Source organism: Triticum dicoccoides, chromosome 2B (assembly GCF_002162155.2).
Source record: "Triticum dicoccoides isolate Atlit2015 ecotype Zavitan chromosome 2B, WEW_v2.0, whole genome shotgun sequence".
NCBI classification, from domain to species: Eukaryota; Viridiplantae; Streptophyta; class Magnoliopsida; order Poales; family Poaceae; genus Triticum; species Triticum dicoccoides.
In genome coordinates, this window is record NC_041383.1 from 207,586,756 (window position 1) to 207,605,121 (window position 18,366).

At 47.5% G+C, this 18,366-nt stretch overlaps 2 protein-coding genes across 6 annotated transcripts; one reads left to right on the plus strand and one right to left on the minus strand.

The window, feature by feature from the left end:
- Positions 1–650: 650 nt before the first annotated feature.
- On the plus strand, positions 651–11,697 carry LOC119363110 (S phase cyclin A-associated protein in the endoplasmic reticulum-like). Of its 3 annotated transcripts, none has more exons than XM_037628418.1 (9): positions 655–827; positions 1,040–1,185; positions 1,453–2,628; positions 3,007–4,698; positions 4,787–5,941; positions 6,091–6,195; positions 6,499–6,588; positions 10,560–10,670; positions 10,750–11,697. In XM_037628418.1, the coding sequence occupies exons 2-9, from the start codon at positions 1,126–1,128 to the stop codon at positions 11,251–11,253; spliced, it is 4,893 nt and encodes a 1,630-aa protein (XP_037484315.1). In that variant the 5' UTR covers positions 655–827; positions 1,040–1,125; the 3' UTR covers positions 11,254–11,697. The 3 variants fall into 3 exon arrangements, 2 of the variants coding, with proteins under 2 accessions (XP_037484315.1, XP_037484314.1); XM_037628417.1 differs by having other exon boundaries at positions 1,043–1,185; XR_005173773.1 differs by lacking the exons at positions 10,560–10,670; positions 10,750–11,697 and having other exon boundaries at positions 651–827; positions 1,043–1,185; positions 6,098–6,195.
- A 1,960-nt stretch (positions 11,698–13,657) lies between these two features.
- On the minus strand, positions 13,658–16,987 carry LOC119363111. Of its 3 annotated transcripts, none has more exons than XM_037628419.1 (2): positions 16,422–16,987; positions 13,658–15,564 (listed from the first exon to the last, which is right to left on the minus strand). In XM_037628419.1, exons 1-2 carry the CDS (start codon positions 16,425–16,427, stop codon positions 14,242–14,244), a joined length of 1,329 nt encoding a protein of 442 aa, XP_037484316.1. In that variant the 5' UTR covers positions 16,428–16,987; the 3' UTR covers positions 13,658–14,241. The 3 variants fall into 3 exon arrangements, 1 of the variants encoding a protein (XP_037484316.1); XR_005173774.1 differs by lacking the exon at positions 13,658–15,564 and adding an exon at positions 15,577–16,086; XR_005173775.1 differs by lacking the exon at positions 13,658–15,564 and adding an exon at positions 16,093–16,242.
- Positions 16,988–18,366: the final 1,379 nt, after the last annotated feature.

Consider the following 18,366-nt stretch of genomic DNA (forward strand, 5'->3'; position numbering starts at 1 on the left):
CCGGGGGCGGGGCGGTGGGGGGTCAGCGGCGGGGGTCGGGGCGGGGCGTGGTTTGGTCAGGGGAGTAAAGAGAGAAGAGAGAGATGTGTGGGGTTCCCGTTATTACCCGTTAGGTATTAACCTCTTTGCCGGGACACATATCCACCGATATACACCATCCCGGGACACATATCCGGTGCCATTGTGCTCTCACACCATCGACCAAAGGAGTAGATATTGCGTACTGGTGATGTGTCCTGATGAGAATGTGAAAAACCTCCTACAAGGAAGCTAGGGTTAGCTGTTTTTTTCAAGGGAAAGGGTAGGGTTGAGAACAATGATGACGACGGGAAACGACATACTGAAAGTGAGGCTTCTACTAACCTGATTGCAGGCCCAATTGTAAGGAGATGCCAAGGGCAGTGAGTGTCCAAAAAATGACGGTGTAAAACAACACTGACCGACAAAATCGTGATGAAAAGGCAAAAGCATAAGAGCCCTTCAGTTTTTAGGGGAAAAAGAAGAAAAACCGAGGAAGCTTGGAAACTAGGGGCTCAAACGTAAATTATCCCTTACACCAACTCACCAAGTTCCATCCTGTCCGTTGTTTCCCATCCTGCGGCTGTATCTTCTTCGGTGCAGCAGCAGCAGTACTCTCTCTGACCCGGAGCACCACACGGCACGTCACCAAGGCGGCTCTAATAAAGTGTCTCAGTGCCCTAGAGGTGCCGCCGTGCCGTAGCGTCGCCGCCGACGCCCGCCCCCCGCCGCCATCGCCGTTCCCGTTCCACTCCATATCGCCCCTGCAGTGTCGACCCCCTGCGCAATTTCCGTCGTTGGTGTCCGAGGTAGGAGCATTTTGCCATCCGGTGAATAGTTAAACCCCAGCGACCTCCAAAATTTCTGGGTGCGTCGGTGCGGTGCAGACCATCTAGATCCGGTCCCGAAAGACCCATATCTTCTTTCCTGTCCTAGATGCTCCAGCCGCGGTTGCCGTTTTGATTCGATTGGTCTGATATCAGCTTGTTTTTCCCCCAAATTTTGGGCTTCATTTGGAAAGCAGGAATGCCGTAAAGGATTTGCCGTGGAATCTATGTCTGAAGGGCAGGAATGCCGTAAGGATCCACTGAGGATTGGTTCACTGCTATGGAGAATGATCATGTAGATGGGGATGATCTGGGGTCAGGGTGGTTTGAAGTGAAAAAGGTAAGCGGGTCCTTTACTTGACTAGCTCTGTTCCATTTTAATTCCATAGAATGATTGAAATTGTACACAATATCTTCTCAATATCACCATGTTAATTTGATTCATCTAAGGTATTTTCAAGGCTATGGGCTTTTCCAAAATTACCTTGTGTTGTGGACTGTCAAGATGGCACCACAATAGACCGTTTTTTTTCCCATTGTTGTGTGTGTTTATCTCCTGTTGTGTGGTGCTGTGCTGCTGTTAACTTACTATAATTTGTTTTGACAGAAACATCGATCCAGCTCGAAATTCACATTGCAGAGGTCTTCAGGAAGTTCCATTCATAAAACTCCAAACTCTTCATCACGGTCTCAGGCCAACCACAGCAGTGGCAGTTCAAGGTGGTATGACAGGCTGCAGTACCCACATCAGAGCACAAATGATAACCTTGCCGTTGATGAATTGGATAGTAGAGAAACAACTAAAGTTCAGCATGAGGAATGTGTTGATGTAGGTGCTAGTAACCTGAAGAATGGATTCAATGTTTCAGCTTCAGAGCATGTAGTAAAAAAATGTGAAGAACTGCATTTGGCTGAAGAAACAAATGATCCACCCAAAACTGGCATGATTGATCGCACTGATCATTCAGTGTCTCATGAATCTCCCAACTGTTCAAGTGATCTTGCAAAATCTGTAGAAGATTCTGATCATGTCAAAGACCCTCCAAAGACAGAGCCAGTAGGTGTTTTGCCCAACTCTTCTGTCAAGTTTGGAAATTTTGATGAAATCACAGGTCTAGCATTACCCTCAGATGTCTTCAGAGATAATAATTCTTCTATAGAGTACATGGATGATGAAGATACTACACAATTCAGAAATGAATTAAAAGATGAAAGTGAACTTGAAGATGAGATGAATTCTATAAGAAATGCTGATACATCTCCTATCACAATTCATGCAGTGGAGACAACCACTGAATGTAATAGAAATCCATTGGATATATGTGAAATACAAGATAGTCCTGTAGTTGTTAGTGGTTCAACTACCTTAGCGGACTCTGTCTCCCTGTCATCAAATAATGATCTTGAAGTTCCAGTTACATCTTCCTCGGTTGCACCCATAGAAAGCCAAACATTACTTCCTAACCACGCAACGGTTTCTGTAGATCTTGGAGGTGAAACTGCTGAGAGCAAAGAAAGATTCAGGCAGAGGCTTTGGTGTTTTCTTTTTGAGAATCTGAATAGAGCTGTGGATGAACTGTACCTCCTCTGTGAATTAGAATGTGACATGGAGCAAATTAATGAATCCATACTCGTTCTTGATGAAGCTATATCTGATTTTCAAGAACTAAAGTCCAGGGCAGAACATTTTGATAACACCAAGAAGTCTCCTAGCTTACCAAAGGAAGGGGTGCCAATGACTGTCAAAGCCGATCATCGAAGACCTCATGCATTGTCTTGGGAGGTCTGTGTTCGCACCAGTCCATCAAGATTACCTTCGTGCGGTTCATTTTCATATTACACCTGTTCATTTTGTCCGCGGAACTTTGAAATATGCGTATATGGTTGTTTCTTAGCATTCTTATCTCTTTATGATAGTTTTTGAGCACTCTGATGAACTGGGTACTACTCCTAGAACACAGGTCTACTACGTTGAATGCTAAAAGTTCTTGTTGGTTATGTTAATTGTGGTATATGTTTATCCTTAAAAAAGAGTGGTATAGGATGTCTTGGTGAATGTGGTCCGTGTGTTCTGTAGATTTCTCGTATATATTTCGCTGTTGGAATAATATGAACAGTTGTGAAGGCTGAAGAGACATTTTCTGATATATCACGTATGCAGGTCAGACGAATGACAAGTTCACCACACAGGCAAGAGATATTGTCTTCATCTCTAGAGGCCTTCCAGAGAATTCAGTTCGAACTGGCACGCAAGCAGGCTGGTATAACAGCAGAGAGCTTTGCATCTAGCTCTTCTGGGGAAGTTTCAGGTATTTCAGCAAAGCTGACTACAGCATCAGCAACAGTTGGGAATATCAGTTTGAAAGTGGAGAGTCAGGTGAGACTTTCTGATGATAGTGAGAAAGAAGTTACTGAAGAGAGACAAAGTAAGGAGGCATTGAAGTCAGGTAGATCATTCCCACAAAGTAATCCTTCATTTTCTGCAAGGAGTAGAAGAGGGTCACTAGAACCAATATCTGAGATAGCTAAACACACTTCTAAGGATAGGGTAATGGCAGAGAACAAAAAGTCAACAGATATTGTGAAAAGGAGCACGACCCATCTTGAAAAGGAGAAGCAAAATACAGCACAGTGGAAATCGATGGATGCCTGGAAGGAAAAAAGAAACTGGGAAGATATACTGAAATCTCCTGTTCGGAGTTCCCGTGCCTCTCATTCTCCTGGTGTTGGCAGAAAAGTAACAGAACGTGGACGTGTTCTACATGACAAGTTAATGTCTCCTGAAAAGAAGAAAAGAAGTGCTTTTGATACGAAAAGAGAAGCAGAAGAAAAGCACGCACGAGCTTTGCGGATCAGGAGTCAACTGGAAAGTGAGAGAGTTCAGAGACTACAACGTACCACTGAAAAGTTAAGTCGTGTAAATGAATTGCAGGCTGTGCGCAGCTCAAAACTGCGAGAAGTAATGAATGCACGTCATCAACGTGGTGAATCTCGTCATGAAGCATATCTAGCCCAGGTTGCGAAAAGAGCTGGTGATGAGAGCACTAAGGTCAGTGAGGTTCGCTTTATTACATCACTGAACGATGAAACTAAGAAATTCTTGCTGAGGCAGAAACTTCATGATTCTGAAATGCGGAGAGCTGAAAAGCTACAGGTGATCAAAACAAAGCAGAAGGAGGACACTGCAAGGGAAGAGGCTGTGTTGGAACGAAGGAAGTTCCTTGAAGCTGAGAAAATGCAGCGCCTTGCTGAAATACAGCGTAAGAAAGAAGAAGCTATAGTCAGAAGAGAAGAGGAGCGCAAAGCATCTAGTGCTGCACGAGAAGCAAAGAGTGCAGAGCAACAACGAAGAAAAGAGATAAGAGCTAAAGCGCAACAAGAGGAAGCTGAACTTTTAGCACAAAAACTAGCTGAAAAGCTCCGTGAAAGTGAGCAGCGCCGGAAGTTTTACCTTGAACAAATACGTGAGAGAGCTTCAATGGATTTTAGGGATCAGTCTTCACCTTTTCAGCGTCGCTTCCCAAGTAAAGATAGCCTAAACCGTTCTACGTCAGCTAATAGTGGCGAAGATTCACAGATGGTAGGCAATGCCAGCACTGCAGAGTCTATGGTTAAAACATCCAATGCCACACAAATGAAACGAAAGATTAAGAAGATTCGTCAGAGATTAATGGCTCTCAAGCATGAATTTGTTGAACCAGCCATAGGTGAAAACACAGGAATTGCACACAGGGCTGCTCTAGGAGCTGCCAAAGGTAAGTTAAGCAGATGGCTTCAGGACTTGCAAAGACATCGTCAAGCTAGAAAAGAAGGTGCTGCGAGTATTGGTTTGATTGTTGGTGACATGACGAAGGTACTTCTTATTGATTACATTACATATTGTGCCATACTATGATAGCAAAGATGGTTACTGATAGCACTTTCTGTTTATTTTTTAACAGTTCTTAGAAGGAAAGGATCTCGAACTGCATGCTACTAGACAAGTTGGTTTGCTTGATTTTATTGCGTCTGCTTTACTTGCCTCGCACACTTCAAGACCAGTAGCTTGTGAAGTCACCGTTTACCTTTTGCGCCTGCTTAGAGTGTTACTCTCACTTCCAGCTAATCGGACTTATTTTCTAGTACAAAATCTTTTACCTCCGATTATTCCCATGCTATCTGCATCACTAGAGAATTACATTAAGGTGGCAGCATCAAACTCTGGAAGTTTGAATCTTCCGTTAAGTAAAACTACAGAGAACATGGAGACAGTTGGTGAAGTTTTAGATGGTTTTTTATGGACTGTAACCGTCATTGTTGGTCACTTATATGTTGACGACGAACAACTCAAAATGCAGGAGGGTCTGATAGAACTGATTGTAGCTTATCAAACAATTCACCGTCTGCGAGATCTTTTTGCGCTTTATGATAGGCCCCAGGTGGAAGGGTCCCCACTCCCATCATCCATACTATTTGGTCTCAATCTTCTGACTGTCTTGACATCCAAACCAGGGAACTTTTCTGCCATTGATTGGGAGTCCTGCAAATGCAGAACTCCAGCTGGTAATCTAGCTCATGAATGTGAGTATCTTAGTTCACTAGACATACGAGTTGGCAACCAGCTGATGGCACCGGACGAGTCTGGAGATGCCAAATTACCATCTAACACTTGTGATATTTCGAAATGTGATGACTGTGGGTTTAGTGAAGTGGTTGAAGAAAACAAGCCCGCCGAACAACATGAAGGTTCCACTCTAGGAGATAGAAGATCACTGGATGAAACTAGAAAAGGCTTGTTAGACCTCTCTGCTGGCCAGAATAACTCAGGGTCTGTGTTAGAAATACAATCTTCAAATTTGGGAGATACAATAGATCAACATTTTGAAGTTTCCACTCAGAGAAATGAAAATAGTACCGTGGATGGTCACCTTGAAGGAAGAAAGATGAATAATATATGTACAGAAATGAATGACAGTCCTGGAAAAGGCAATGAAATAAACCTGAAACAACCTGCAGTGCTTGTACTTTCTGCCATGGCTGAGACAGGCCTGGTTAGTCTGCCTTCACTGTTGACAGCTGTGTTGCTGCAGGCAAACAACAGATCGTCATCCGACCAGGTTTGTGTTTCTGCTTGTTTTAAGGTATAATTGACCTTTTGACATCATATAGATATAATTTTGTGGGTAGCTAGCAGGCAATTTAGATATTATTGCATTGATTTATTGTAGTTTTCTTCTTGCTAGAAAATGATAGCTAAAATTTTCAGGCTTCAGCGATTCTTCCATCAAATTTTGAAGAAGTAGCCACTGGTGTATTGAAAGTTTTGAACAATGTGGCATGTTTGGATATCACTCTTCTGCAGTGTATGCTGGTAAGCAGTTGTATCCAAGGCTGGGTATTATTGTTATTGGCTTCTTGTTTATTGGTTTTCATGCATCATTTGACGCCGAACAGATGAATTTCTGAACTGCAAAATATAGCCTAGGAAGACACACAAAAAATAATCTTAAACTATTTATAATGCCAGCAGACAACTAGTCATTCTTAAAGATCTCATGCAAAATTTGCTGTTGGCAAACTGGCAACATTTTAATATGGGAGCCCTGAAGATCTTAATGATCTGTTTTTCCACCTATGGTAATTTGTATGCTTACTGGTTATGAACTGTTTTCAGGCTAGATCAGATCTGAAGATGGAATTCTTTCATTTGATCAGTTTTCTGCTGAATCATTGCATGAATAAATGGGGAGTGCCAAATGATCAGGTAAACTGTAGGCTATTGCATTTACAAGCAAACTTTCCATGTATTCTCAGTAGTTTGTGTGATATATCTATGGTTCTTTTTCTCGGATGTCCATCCCTGGAGGGACATATCTATGTCGCTTTTGAAGTAGTGCTTTGTGTTGAAGTAGATTGTTTCACTCAAGTATTGTAGTAGTTACTTTCAGGATTCAAGTTTTTCCAATTTGTAAATCATTTCCTCGTTGGCTGATGGTAGCAAGTAATACATCTGGAGTTCATTATTATTTCTCTTCTACTGATTAGGCTGCGATCGGTTTATCACTAGAATAATAAAGTTGAGACCGCTATTCCCAATGGTTTGAAAAATAAAGTGGATTCTGATATTTGTGCACTCTTTTAAGTATTGTTGGGATGCTGTCATTTCTAACAACAAAGCCTTTAGTCCCAAACAAGCTGGGGTAGGCCAGAGCTGAAACCCATAAGATCTTGAAACCAACTCATGGTTCTGGCATGTGGATAGCTAACTACCTTCCACACACCCCTCTCCATGGATGGTTTTCCGGTGATACTCTAGTCCTTCAGATCTCTCTTAACGGATTCCTCCCGTGCCAAGTTGGGTCTACCCCGACCTGTCTCGACATTTTCAGCACGCTTTAACTGTCCGATATGCACTGGAGCTTTTGGAGGCCTGCGTTGTATATGCCCAAACCACCTCAGGCGATGTTGGACAAGCTTCTCTTCAGTCGGTGCTACCCCAACTCTATCACGTATATCATCATTTCGCACCCGATCCTTTCTTGTGTGGCCACACATCCATCTCAACATGTGCATATCCCCTACACCCAATTGTTGAACATGTCGCCTTTTAGTCGACCAACACTCAGCGCCATACAACATTGCGGGTCGGATCGCCATCCTTAGAACCCGCCTTTTAGCTTTTGTGGCACTCTCTTGCCACAGAGAACGGCAGAAGCTTGGCTCCACTTCATCCATTTGGCTTTGATTAGATGGCTCATATCTTCATTGAGATCACCGTCCTTCTGTAGCATTGACCCCAAATATTGAAAGGTGTCTGTCTAAGGTACCACCTGTCCATCAAGGCTAACCTCCTCGTGCCTAGTAGTATTGAAACCGCACCTCATGTACTCAGTTTTAGTTCTACTAAGCCTAAAACCTTCTGATTCTAGAGTTTGTCTCCATAGCTCTTAACTTTCGAGTAACCCCCGTATGACTATTATTGACTAGCACCACATCATCCGCAAAGAGCATACACCATGGGATATCTCCTTGTATATCCCTTGTGACCCCATCCATCACCAAAGCAAAAAGATAAGGGCTCAAAGCTGACCCTTGGTGCCGTCCTATTTCAATCGGAAAGTCGTCATGTTGCCATCACTTGTACAAACACTTGCACAACATTATCGTACATGTCCTTGATGAGGGTAATGTACTTTGTTGGGACTTTCGTTTTCTTCAAGGCCCACCATATGCCATTCCATGGCATCTTATCGTAGGCCTTCTCCAAGTCAATGGACACTATATGCAAGCCCTTCTTTTGCTCCCTGTCTCTCTCCATAAGTTGCCGTACCAAGAAAATGGCTTTCATGGTCGACCTCCCAGGCATGGAACCAAACTGACTTTTGGTCCCGCTTGTCGTTCTTCTTAAGCGGTGCTCAATGACTCTCCCCCATAGCTTCATTGTATGGCTCATCAGCTTAATTCCATGGTAATTAATACAACTTTGAACATCCCCCTTGTTCTTGAAGGTTGATACTAATATACTCCGCCTCCATTCTTTTGGTATCTTGTTTGCCCGAAAAATGAGGTTGAAAAGCGCAGTTAGCCATGCTAACGCTATGTCTCCGAGGCCTCTCCACACCACAATGGGGATACAATCAGGACCCATTCCCTTACCTCCTTTCATCCTTTTTAAAGCCTCCTTGACCTCAGACTCCTGGATTCGTTGCACAGAACGCTTTATGGTATCATCAAAGGAGTCGTCCAGCTCAATGGTAGAGCTCTCATTCTCTCCATAATAGTTTGTCGAAGTACTCCCGCCATCTATGCTTGTTCTCCCCGTCCTTCACCAGGAGCCGATATGCTCTGTCCTTGATGCATTTGACTTGGTTGACATCCTTTGTCTTACTCCCTTGGATCTTGGCCATCTTATAGATGTCCTTTCGCCTTCCTTCGTATCTAAGTGCTGGTAGAGGTCCTCATACGCCCGACCCCTTGCTTCGCTCACCGCTTGCTTTGTGGCCTTCTTTGCTACCTTGCACTTCTCAATGATGTCTGCACTCATGTCCAGGTGTACGCGTCTGAAACCGTCTTCTACTTAATAGCCTTCTGGACATCATAGTTCCACCATCATGTATCTTTAGCTCTGCTTCTACTTCCCCTCGTCACCCCAAACTCCTCTGAAGCCACCTTACGAATGCAAGCCGCCATCTTCATCCACATATTGTTTGCATCACCTCCTTCCTCCCAAGGGCCCTCCATAATAACCCTCTCCTTGAAAGTCTGAGCTACCCCCCGCCCTTTGAGTTTCCACCACTTCGTTCTAGCGACTTTGACGCACCTATCCCATCCCACTGGACACGAAGCCGAAAGCGGAAGTCAGCCACCACAAGCTTGTGTTGATGGACAACACTCTCTTCGGTTATGACCTTACAATCTAGGGAAGCACGCCCGTCTTCTCTTCTCGAGAGAACAAAATCAATCTGGCTAGAGTGTTGACCACTACTAAAACTCACTAGATGGGATTCTCTCTTTTTACAAAGGGTGTTAGCTACGATCATATCGCAGGCTAGAGCGAAGCTCAAGACATCTTCTCCTTGATTCCGGATACCATAGCCAAAAACCCCATGCACCCCTTCAAAACCTGTATTAGATGTACCCATGTGGCCATTGAGGTCTCCTTCTATGAAGAGCTTCTCGCCAATAGGTACACTCCTAACCATGTTCTCGAGGCCTTCCCAGAACTCCCTCTTGGTGCTCTCATTGTGGCCTACGGGGTTTATGCCTTGATAATATTGAGAACTAAGCCCCCAACTACCAGCTTGACCATGATAATCCGGTCCCCTTGCCTCTTGACGTCTACCACTCCATACTTGAGGCTCTTGTTGATCAAGATGCCTACTCCATTTCTGTTTGTAGTTGTCCCCGTGTACCACAGCTTGAAGCCAGTATCCTCCACCTCCTCCGCCTTCTGCCCCCTCCATTCGGTTTCTTGGATGCATAGGATATCAACACCTCTGCTCAATCCTCACCGCTGTATCAACTAGCTCCCGTAACTTACCTGTCAGGGACCCTATGTTCCAGTTACCTAAGCTAAGCGGATCCTACTAGGTTCGGCTAGCTTCCTTACCCTTCGCACTCATCGAGCCAAATGCGAAGACTTGCTCATTTTCACTACACCCGGGCATTGTCGATGTAGCGCGCCACTAAGGATGCGATGACCCAATCCTTGCTCACTTATCACCATATCCAGATCAAGATACGGCACGCCACCAAGGGGGTGATGGCCCGGCCCTTGCCCACTTAACACCACACCTGGGTTCCGGTATGGCGCATTACTAAGAGGGTTATGCCCCAACGATGTTCTTTTGAGTTTCATCTCTATGAGAGTGGCTGAGTTTTGACGTTTGCTCGCCGAGCCTACGACAACCTTCCTCCTCTACCCGGGCTTGGGACCGGCTATTCTGAGACCACATAGGCAAAGTTGATGTTGTCATTTCTAACCATTCTACAAAGACCGATATGGGCATGAGGCAAATTTCTGGCACTGACAGTGATAGTTCTATTCGATGGTCAGCTATGATAATTTATACTTATTATTTTAAAAGGAACATTTATGTGTTACAATTGCTCCTTTTTTTCTTTCTTCCCGTTACCCAATGCAAGGGACCAGTGCTAACGTTATACCTTAGTGACGCAAGGAAACAATTCTTTGGCAAACATTTTTGGATAATAGGTGTGTGCTCCTTTTTTCAGGTCGGTTTACTGCTTCTAGAATCGATACTGCTTCTTGGCTACTTCTCTTTGTTCCATCCCGGGAATCAAGCAGTTCTTCGATGGGGTAAGAGCCCCACAATACTTCATAAGGTAAACAGTTATTTTATGTAGCCATGTTTTTTCTTAATTTCTGGAGAATATTGGTCGATTCTGATGAGTTGAGAAACAGGTGTGCGACCTGCCCTTTGCTTTCTTCAGCGACCCAGAGCTGATGCCCATCTTGACTACTGCTCTCATTGCTGTCTGCTACGGCTGTGATCAGAATAGAAGTGTGGTACTTCAAGAAATAAGCTCAGATATGATCGGTACTTTGCTTAGGTCCTGCAGAGCGTCAGTGCTGGCCACTTCAGATTCCGTCGCCGTGGATGGTTCTGGAGCCAATAATTCCGGTGACAGCACTCATATCTCGCCGGACATCAGAAACTCACTATCTGACATGTCGATACGGTCAAGCCGCAAAGGCGTGCGGCCAGTGTTAGGAAAAGGCGTTTTAGGGGCCATCAAGTTAAACAGAAACAAGAATCAAAAGGATGGTAGAGGAGTACGAGCTGGTGATGATGGGGTGCCCTTGAAGCAAAGGGCCGGAGAAGCTTCATCGGCTTTTATGTTGCATAGGAAAATCCCGGCTTTCTTCTTTGACAAAGCAGAAGAGTTCTTCTGCGGCGGTGCATAGCGAAAACGCTGAATAGCACAAGCTGACCAGACCTTTACCGGAGGCTACAGAATTCGGGTTTTTGCACAAGCTGACCAGGCCTTTAGAAGAAGCTACCGAATTCGGGTTTTTTGCACAAGCTGACTGGACCTTCACAAGGAGCTGCCTGCCGAATTCGGGTTTTTGAGGCGATGGTTCGTCTGACTAGTGTACCATGAGGGAGGCAGTGACATATCAGCAGGCTGGTTCCAGGTTACCCTACCTGTTATTTTTTGCCGGGGGCTAAAGATGTTATTGTAGAGAATAAGTTTGCGATGCGGCGTTATGCATTCCTCAAATTAGCCTCTGTTCCTTGTCCAAAAGAATTGTATAGAAACAAGCTGTGAACTGTAGTGTCAAACTCTGGCACCAACACATGCACACAGGGAAGAAATACATCATATATACTATTTTGGGTGAGCTTCAGTTCAAAGTATGTTACAAACCAGACAAAGCTGTTATCCTTTTTCGAACATTAATTATAGACGCGTATGTTGACAATCAAAAGTTTCTATTACAAAACAACCAAGGCTCTGTCTTGGCAGGAACTACAACAAAATGTATCGTTTTCCATGCGACTACTAGCCATCAAGCCTTGTGGTTACCTTATGGCTCTTAAGTCACCCCTTGTTATTTCCTACTACAAAGTTAGTACAAAGTTGGGTTCCAAAATAGATGACCCAACTTTGTACTAACTTTGCTGGGTTATCTATTTTGGAATGAAGAGAGTAATAAGGTGCTACCTCGTCATTCTTAGGCCTTGTACAATGCAAGGTGCTTAAGGGTGGTGCTTGAGAAAATAAACCAAGCTTTTCTTAAGCACCGGTACTTATTTGTACAGGGTAGACGCTTAATTAGGCGTCTCTCATGTAGAAATAGGCACTAGCTTCAGAAAAACCCGGTTTATTTTTGTAAACACCTCCCTAAGCACCTAGCATTGTACAAGGCCTCAGGTGCCTCCTCTTTTTGCTTCTTTCCATTTTGTGGCAGTTGAGAGTTGTGTCTTGAGTCGATGCCATATTCGTGAGATCTTACATTGAGATCCGTGTATTTTTTTTCTTACATGTTATTTCACTGAGTATTTAACAAAAAACTACCACATTTCGTGGAACCGTGCCTACAAACTATCACTTTACAAATTTGTGCCAAAAACTACCACTTTCTCACTAATCCTTAACTAAAAACTACCATGTCTAAAAAGAGCCCGATTTGCCTCTAAACACGTTTCTGACAGGATGGGCCCAGTGTTGACGTGGCACATTAGCAAAATCTGTTTGATGGCGGCCGAGGAGCTCGCGGCCGCCGGCGAAGGGCGCGGGGCGGGCGGCTCCAGCGCGACACGCAGCGACCCGCGGCGAGCGGCTCCCGCGGCAACCGCGTCCAACGGTGGTCGTGGGGTTGCCGGACGTGCATCCTAGCGACGTCTGCGGCGAGCGGAGCGGCGGCCGGTGCTCGGCCTTGCACGGGCGCGAGGCTGCGAGGGGGTTAGCGGCTGCCTGAGGGGCTCGCTAGCCTCCTGGGAGGGCCAGGAGTGCGCTGCCGCGCTCGGCGTCAATAGACGCGAGCCCTCGCCATGGCAGCGGCAAGGTGCGACGGCTATGTAGCTACGGTTACGGCTGAGCGCGCGCTGGAGCTCGGGTCCGAGATCGAGGGGGGAGGCAGAGGGAAGGCGCGACTCACAGTGGTGTTGAGAAGTTGCTCGGGGCAGCTGGAGTCGCCGGAATGCGACGGATTGACGCGGCTATGGGCGGTGGCCAACGGCGAGGAAGTGATGCGCGCGTTGTCGGAGAGGCCCCTGGGGTTCGATCTAAAGTAGTAGTTGAAGGAGCGGCGCACGACGGAGGTCCTAGACATACTCGAGGGGCCCCACGAGCTTGGTGGGCACAACGACGGCGAGGTGGGAGCAACGAGCCCACTCAGAGGTGCTTGGGAGCGAGCGAGAGGGGCTAGGGAGGAGGAACTGCGAGGTGCACTGCGGAACGGGCGCGCGCGTGCGGGTGCGGCTCGGAGGACGAGCTCCGACGCTCGGCCACGGCGTTGATGCGGCGAACTAAGCGTGAGGAGGAAGAAAGGTTGTGCGGGCGAGAGGGTCATCGGAGTGCACACGAGGTGTTCGAGGAAATGCCAGAGAGAGAGGAGGAAGAAGATTGATGCTGACAGGTGGGCCCATCCTGCCAGAAAGGCGTTTAGAAGAGGCGAATCGGGCACTTCCGCGACATGATAGTTTTTAGTCAAGGATTAATGAGGAAGTGGTAGTTTTTGGCTCAATTTTGTAAAATGGTAGTTTGTAGGCACGGTTCCATGAAATGTGCTAGTTTTTTTATTAAATACTCTATTTCACTTGACTAAGACCGGTTAAGTCTCGATCGACGGAGACCTAGCCACATCCATGTTGATAATCCATAAGTTTCTATTACAAAACAATCAAGACTCTTATCTTCGGAGGAACTACAACAAAATGAATGCATCGATTCCCATATCACTAGCACCCCCTCTGTACCGAAATACTTGTAGCCGAGGAAACTTAAGTATTTCGGTACAGAGGGAGTAGTAGCCATCACTAATCTTATTCATGAACGTGAAAACTTTCCAAGGAAATGCAAATAGTAATAATAATAATCCTGCGCTCTCAGCTCCTTCCACCACAGTGGAGAGCTTGCCATCCTGGACCTGCCTTCAACGGTTCGTCGCCCGCCCAACCTCCAACTGTCCGTCCCCGCGAGCTCGGTCTTCGGCAGCCGTCTCCGCGGCATCCGGTTGTCGCCGACGCATGCATGCGCTGTTCCTTGAGCGCCGTCGTCTTGCCGGCCCCGTCCATGCCGCTGCTCCCGCTGACTCCGTCATCGCGGCGTGGCCTTGCTTGTAAGTTGTCACTCACCGTCTCCGCTCTACAGCGGGCTGCTGCGCCGTCCGTGCGCCCAGCCCAGGCTCCGCGGCGGGGCACTTGTGCCGGCGACGACGATATATATATTACGACAGTTCCCCCATCCCACAGGGCGTGTAGGGAAAAGATGCATTTACACCTACAACCGAGCCAGCGATATGGCCGTAGTGCCTTGGACGCAGGATGCCCATGTACTCAAGCCTCGAGCGCTTCAAATGATAGGCCAACCCCCTCGTCAAAGTATCGCACAAGAAGACGACATCCTCAAAAGGATGGAACCCGAGGAAACTCATATAATCAGATTTGGCCGGTGCCTGATCGTCGCCTTCTTCTTCTCCGTCGGAGCCGCCGCCGCCGTCGTTGACATTTTCCAGGATCCAACGCTCGTCGGTTTCTTCCCGACGGCACATCCCACGTGCCAGCGCTTGCCGAAGGTCGACGCGATGCTTCAGCGCCCACTTGCATCGCCCGCGCGACTCGTCCAGCCCCCAAACCCGGAGAAATCTGAACGCGTCTTCCACCAGCGCGCAGCGGACCTCGTTCCCCGACTTGCCCAGATGAAGCTCCGGATACTCGGCCATCTCCATGCCCGCCGGAGGGCGGATCACCCGATACTTACGGTCCGCCATCGATATCCTGCAGCAGAAGTCGTTTTGGATCTGCACGTAGAGCGCCCCGCGCAGGTACACGCCGTAGCGCTTCACGTCCAGGTGTAGCCTGTCCTCCTCCAGCATGCCGGCGATGGTTCCCGCGGCGCTTCCTTGCCGGACGAACGGCCTCTCCTCCCACCGTTTCGTCTCCGACGAGTAGACGGGCAGGACGAACGGCGACGGCGGCCACTCCGATTCCCTGGGCATCCGGCCCAGCCTCTCCTCAAATGGAACGAGAGGGATCGAGACCACCTCGTAGTGAGGAGAGACGCTGGGATCAAACACCAGAAACTTGTCTCCTCCCAAGACGTAGAAATCCTCCATCCCGGCGCGCGAGGGCAGCGGTGGCAGCGGCGGCAGCTGCGCGCACTGCCGCGTCGCGGGGTTGACCACCGTGTGGGAGGGTAGTAGGACGAGGCCGTTGCAGTGCTCGCTGACGGCGGCGTTGGCCGAGCTATAGGTGAGGTCGCCGGAGACCGCGGTCCTGGTCGACGGACGGAAGAGCTCGGAGACCTGCAGGAAGCGGAAGTCTATGAAGATCCCGCCGAGCGTGTGCGGAAGGAGGTCCGCCCGTAGCAGCTGGCCGGCGTCGATCATGTCGTGCCAGGCCTTGCAGACGCAGCGTGACGTCGCGAGGCTGCGCGGCGGGAGACGGCGGAGGATGTCCGCGAGCACGTCGTCGGGTAGCAGCTTTATTACTGCTTCCATATGCATGTCCCTTCCTTGATCACACGTACGTCGCTCTTGTTGGACGACTACCTGATCAAATACAAGCCGACTCTGAAACACACGTGAAGCTAGCTTGTACAACCTTGGCGCTGATGGAACTAGCTAGCACACACACGAGACACAACACGGCGACACGCGAGTATATCTATATCTATACCTACTATTAAAGGGAATAGGTATTCTTGGTTAAAGGGAATAGGTATTCTTGGTTTGGTTTGCCTTTATTTCGTCCCGGTTCGATGATTTTTATGTACGCTATTTTTTGGTTCGATCCGTTTTGACCAACATATGACGTAGGTGCAAAGGAAACTAGAAAGAGCTGGGGAAAGTTCAAAAAAAAAAGAGCTGGGAACGTACGTCCAAAGGATACCCGGACAGCCAGCCCATATGCAGAGGAAAAGAAAAACAAAGCAACGCGGATATACGGAAAGGAAACCGTGACGGCTGGCTTCGTCACTCGTCCGAACGCACGGCGTACGTTGTGCTTACGGCGCCGCCGCTGCTGCCTTCCTCCGGCCCCGTGTCACTCTTATTTCAGATCATCTCTACACTCTGCATTTTATTCAGAAAAGCGTACAAAGTAAAGGTAATCATTACATTTTGTTCTTGCTGCTAGGGACAGGTGCTCAAGTGTAGTTTAATCATGCAATAACTAACTGTACTTCCCAACAGTTACATAACTGAACCTTCCCACCAGTTCCTTGCCCTCTGCTATACAAATCTATGGTTCAGTTAGTCTTAAACTTTGCATCTAAAATGTTAAGGGACGATGGCATGTTATTGCCCAGATTAACTTCAGTAATCTTTCGTGCTGATTAGTACTAAGTTCGCTACTGCAGTGCGGCACATGGAAAGAGAGGGGGAGAGGGGAGAGAGTGGGGGTGGACCTCCATGGCGCTGGCAGCAGTAGGTCGGAGGAGCTCGGAGCAGTGGAGCCGTCTCCTCGGAGGGCTTCGTCGTCGGCGAGCAGGACCATGCTGAGGAAGCAGTGGCCTCTCACTCCTCTACCGGCCAGGAGCGCCGCTGCAGCCGCGCGAGGAGCCGCGCCGTCGATGGTGGCGCGGGTGGAGCTGAAATAATAGGGAGCCGCGCAAGGTCCCGTTGATACGGCGGCGCGGCTGGAGGGCACGACGGTGCAGCCACCGGAGGCGATATTCTTCCTGCCCTCGTCCTCCGAGAACGACGAGAAGATGGGAGGCGGCGGCGGCGGCGTTATCCAACACTGGGGAGGGAGAATGGGGAACGGGAAGGGAGCTTTTTCTTTTTTCTTTTTTACTTTTTCTTAGTAACAGAGAGAAGATTTTCTTTTAGGTGAACGCATGGAGAAGAGAGAGTACGCGTTGAATGTGTGTGTCTCAATCAAAAAAAGAATGTGTGTGTCGGTCAAGTCCTTATGCTTGGCCAAGCCCAAAAACAGTGCAAAAAAACATAAATATGAAATATATTTTTTCAAAAAAATGTTCGTCACAAAAAAATGATACAATTTCTAAAAAATGTCCTGGAAAAAATACAAAAAGTACACCTTTTCAAAGAAAATGTGATTGTGTTCAAACTTTTTTTGTGACTTTTGAACAAGAAAAAATATAATCGATCGAAAGACTATTCCATGCACAACTACTTTTCATCAAATGAAAGTGTGGAGCTGAATTAGATCCTCACGAACGTCGTTAGGGTGGCTTCTTCATGTCTGGATTTTATGGTCCAAAATGTATGCTCAATATAACCTTATTTCTCACGTTAGCCAAAATTAAATATCAAAGGTGTTGCGTAATGCCACGTGGAGCATGATTAATTTTTTCGCCAGTTGCAACGCACGGGCATTTGTCCTAGTATATATATAGCACCAAAGGCATACAGTAGATGAATCGGTGACTGATCTTAGTCCGATTCGGAAGGGACGTGTGGGCTGTCAGTTTTTTTATAGGAGAGAAAAAAAAACGTGGACTCAGTTTTTTTTTTGGGAAGCCTCTCGATGATTTATTGCTTTGTCAACAGGATTACATCGTGTAAAACATAAGATAATAAAAAAGATATCATCGAGAGGCAAAGCTAATTAGCTTAGGTTACATGCAACAACCCGTCAAAAAAAAGTTTACATGCAGCAATAATCCATCAAGAGATAGCACGTACGAGCACATGCATACACCAGCTTCATGACCAATCGAGCATATATATTTAACCTGCGGTTAAAGCTCATCGCGGATAACAAAATAAATGTGATCCTGCTGGCACGTGCGCTGCTCCCGGCCGCTGCTTTCCTATTCCTACGCAGCACTGGCCCCACTCTCCTCATAGTGCCACTGCTCCACCAGCCGCCTGCCGCTGGCTGCGCGCCACGCCACAGTGAGCTTCATGCATAACCGTAGGCACATCCCGTCGTGCTGCCCAGGCCTTGTGCTGCCATAGCTGCTGTTGCCGTAGCCTAGGTCGCGGAGGTGAGCACTATAGCTGGCCAAATGGGCCGGTTTTTTCGGGCCGACCCGTGAGCACGCCGGCACGGCCCGCCTTGGGCCAGGCACGGCACGGGCTAAACAGGCCGGGCCAGGCACGCGGCACGCCCTGGGCCGTGCCTGGGCCTGGAGGCTGGGCACGCGGGCCGGCACGGCACGGCCCGATTACGTTTTTTTATTTTTTTATACATATATATATGACCCAACATATAAAAATAGGCTAAAAAACGCTCAGTGCGTCAAATAACAGGCTAAAATTATTCAGCCCACCGTGCTAAACGGGCCAACGTGCCGGCCCGTTTACTAACTGGCCGTGCCTGGCCTGCAGGCTGCAGCACGCGGGCCGGCACGGCACGGCCCGTATAATAATCGTGCCTTGGCG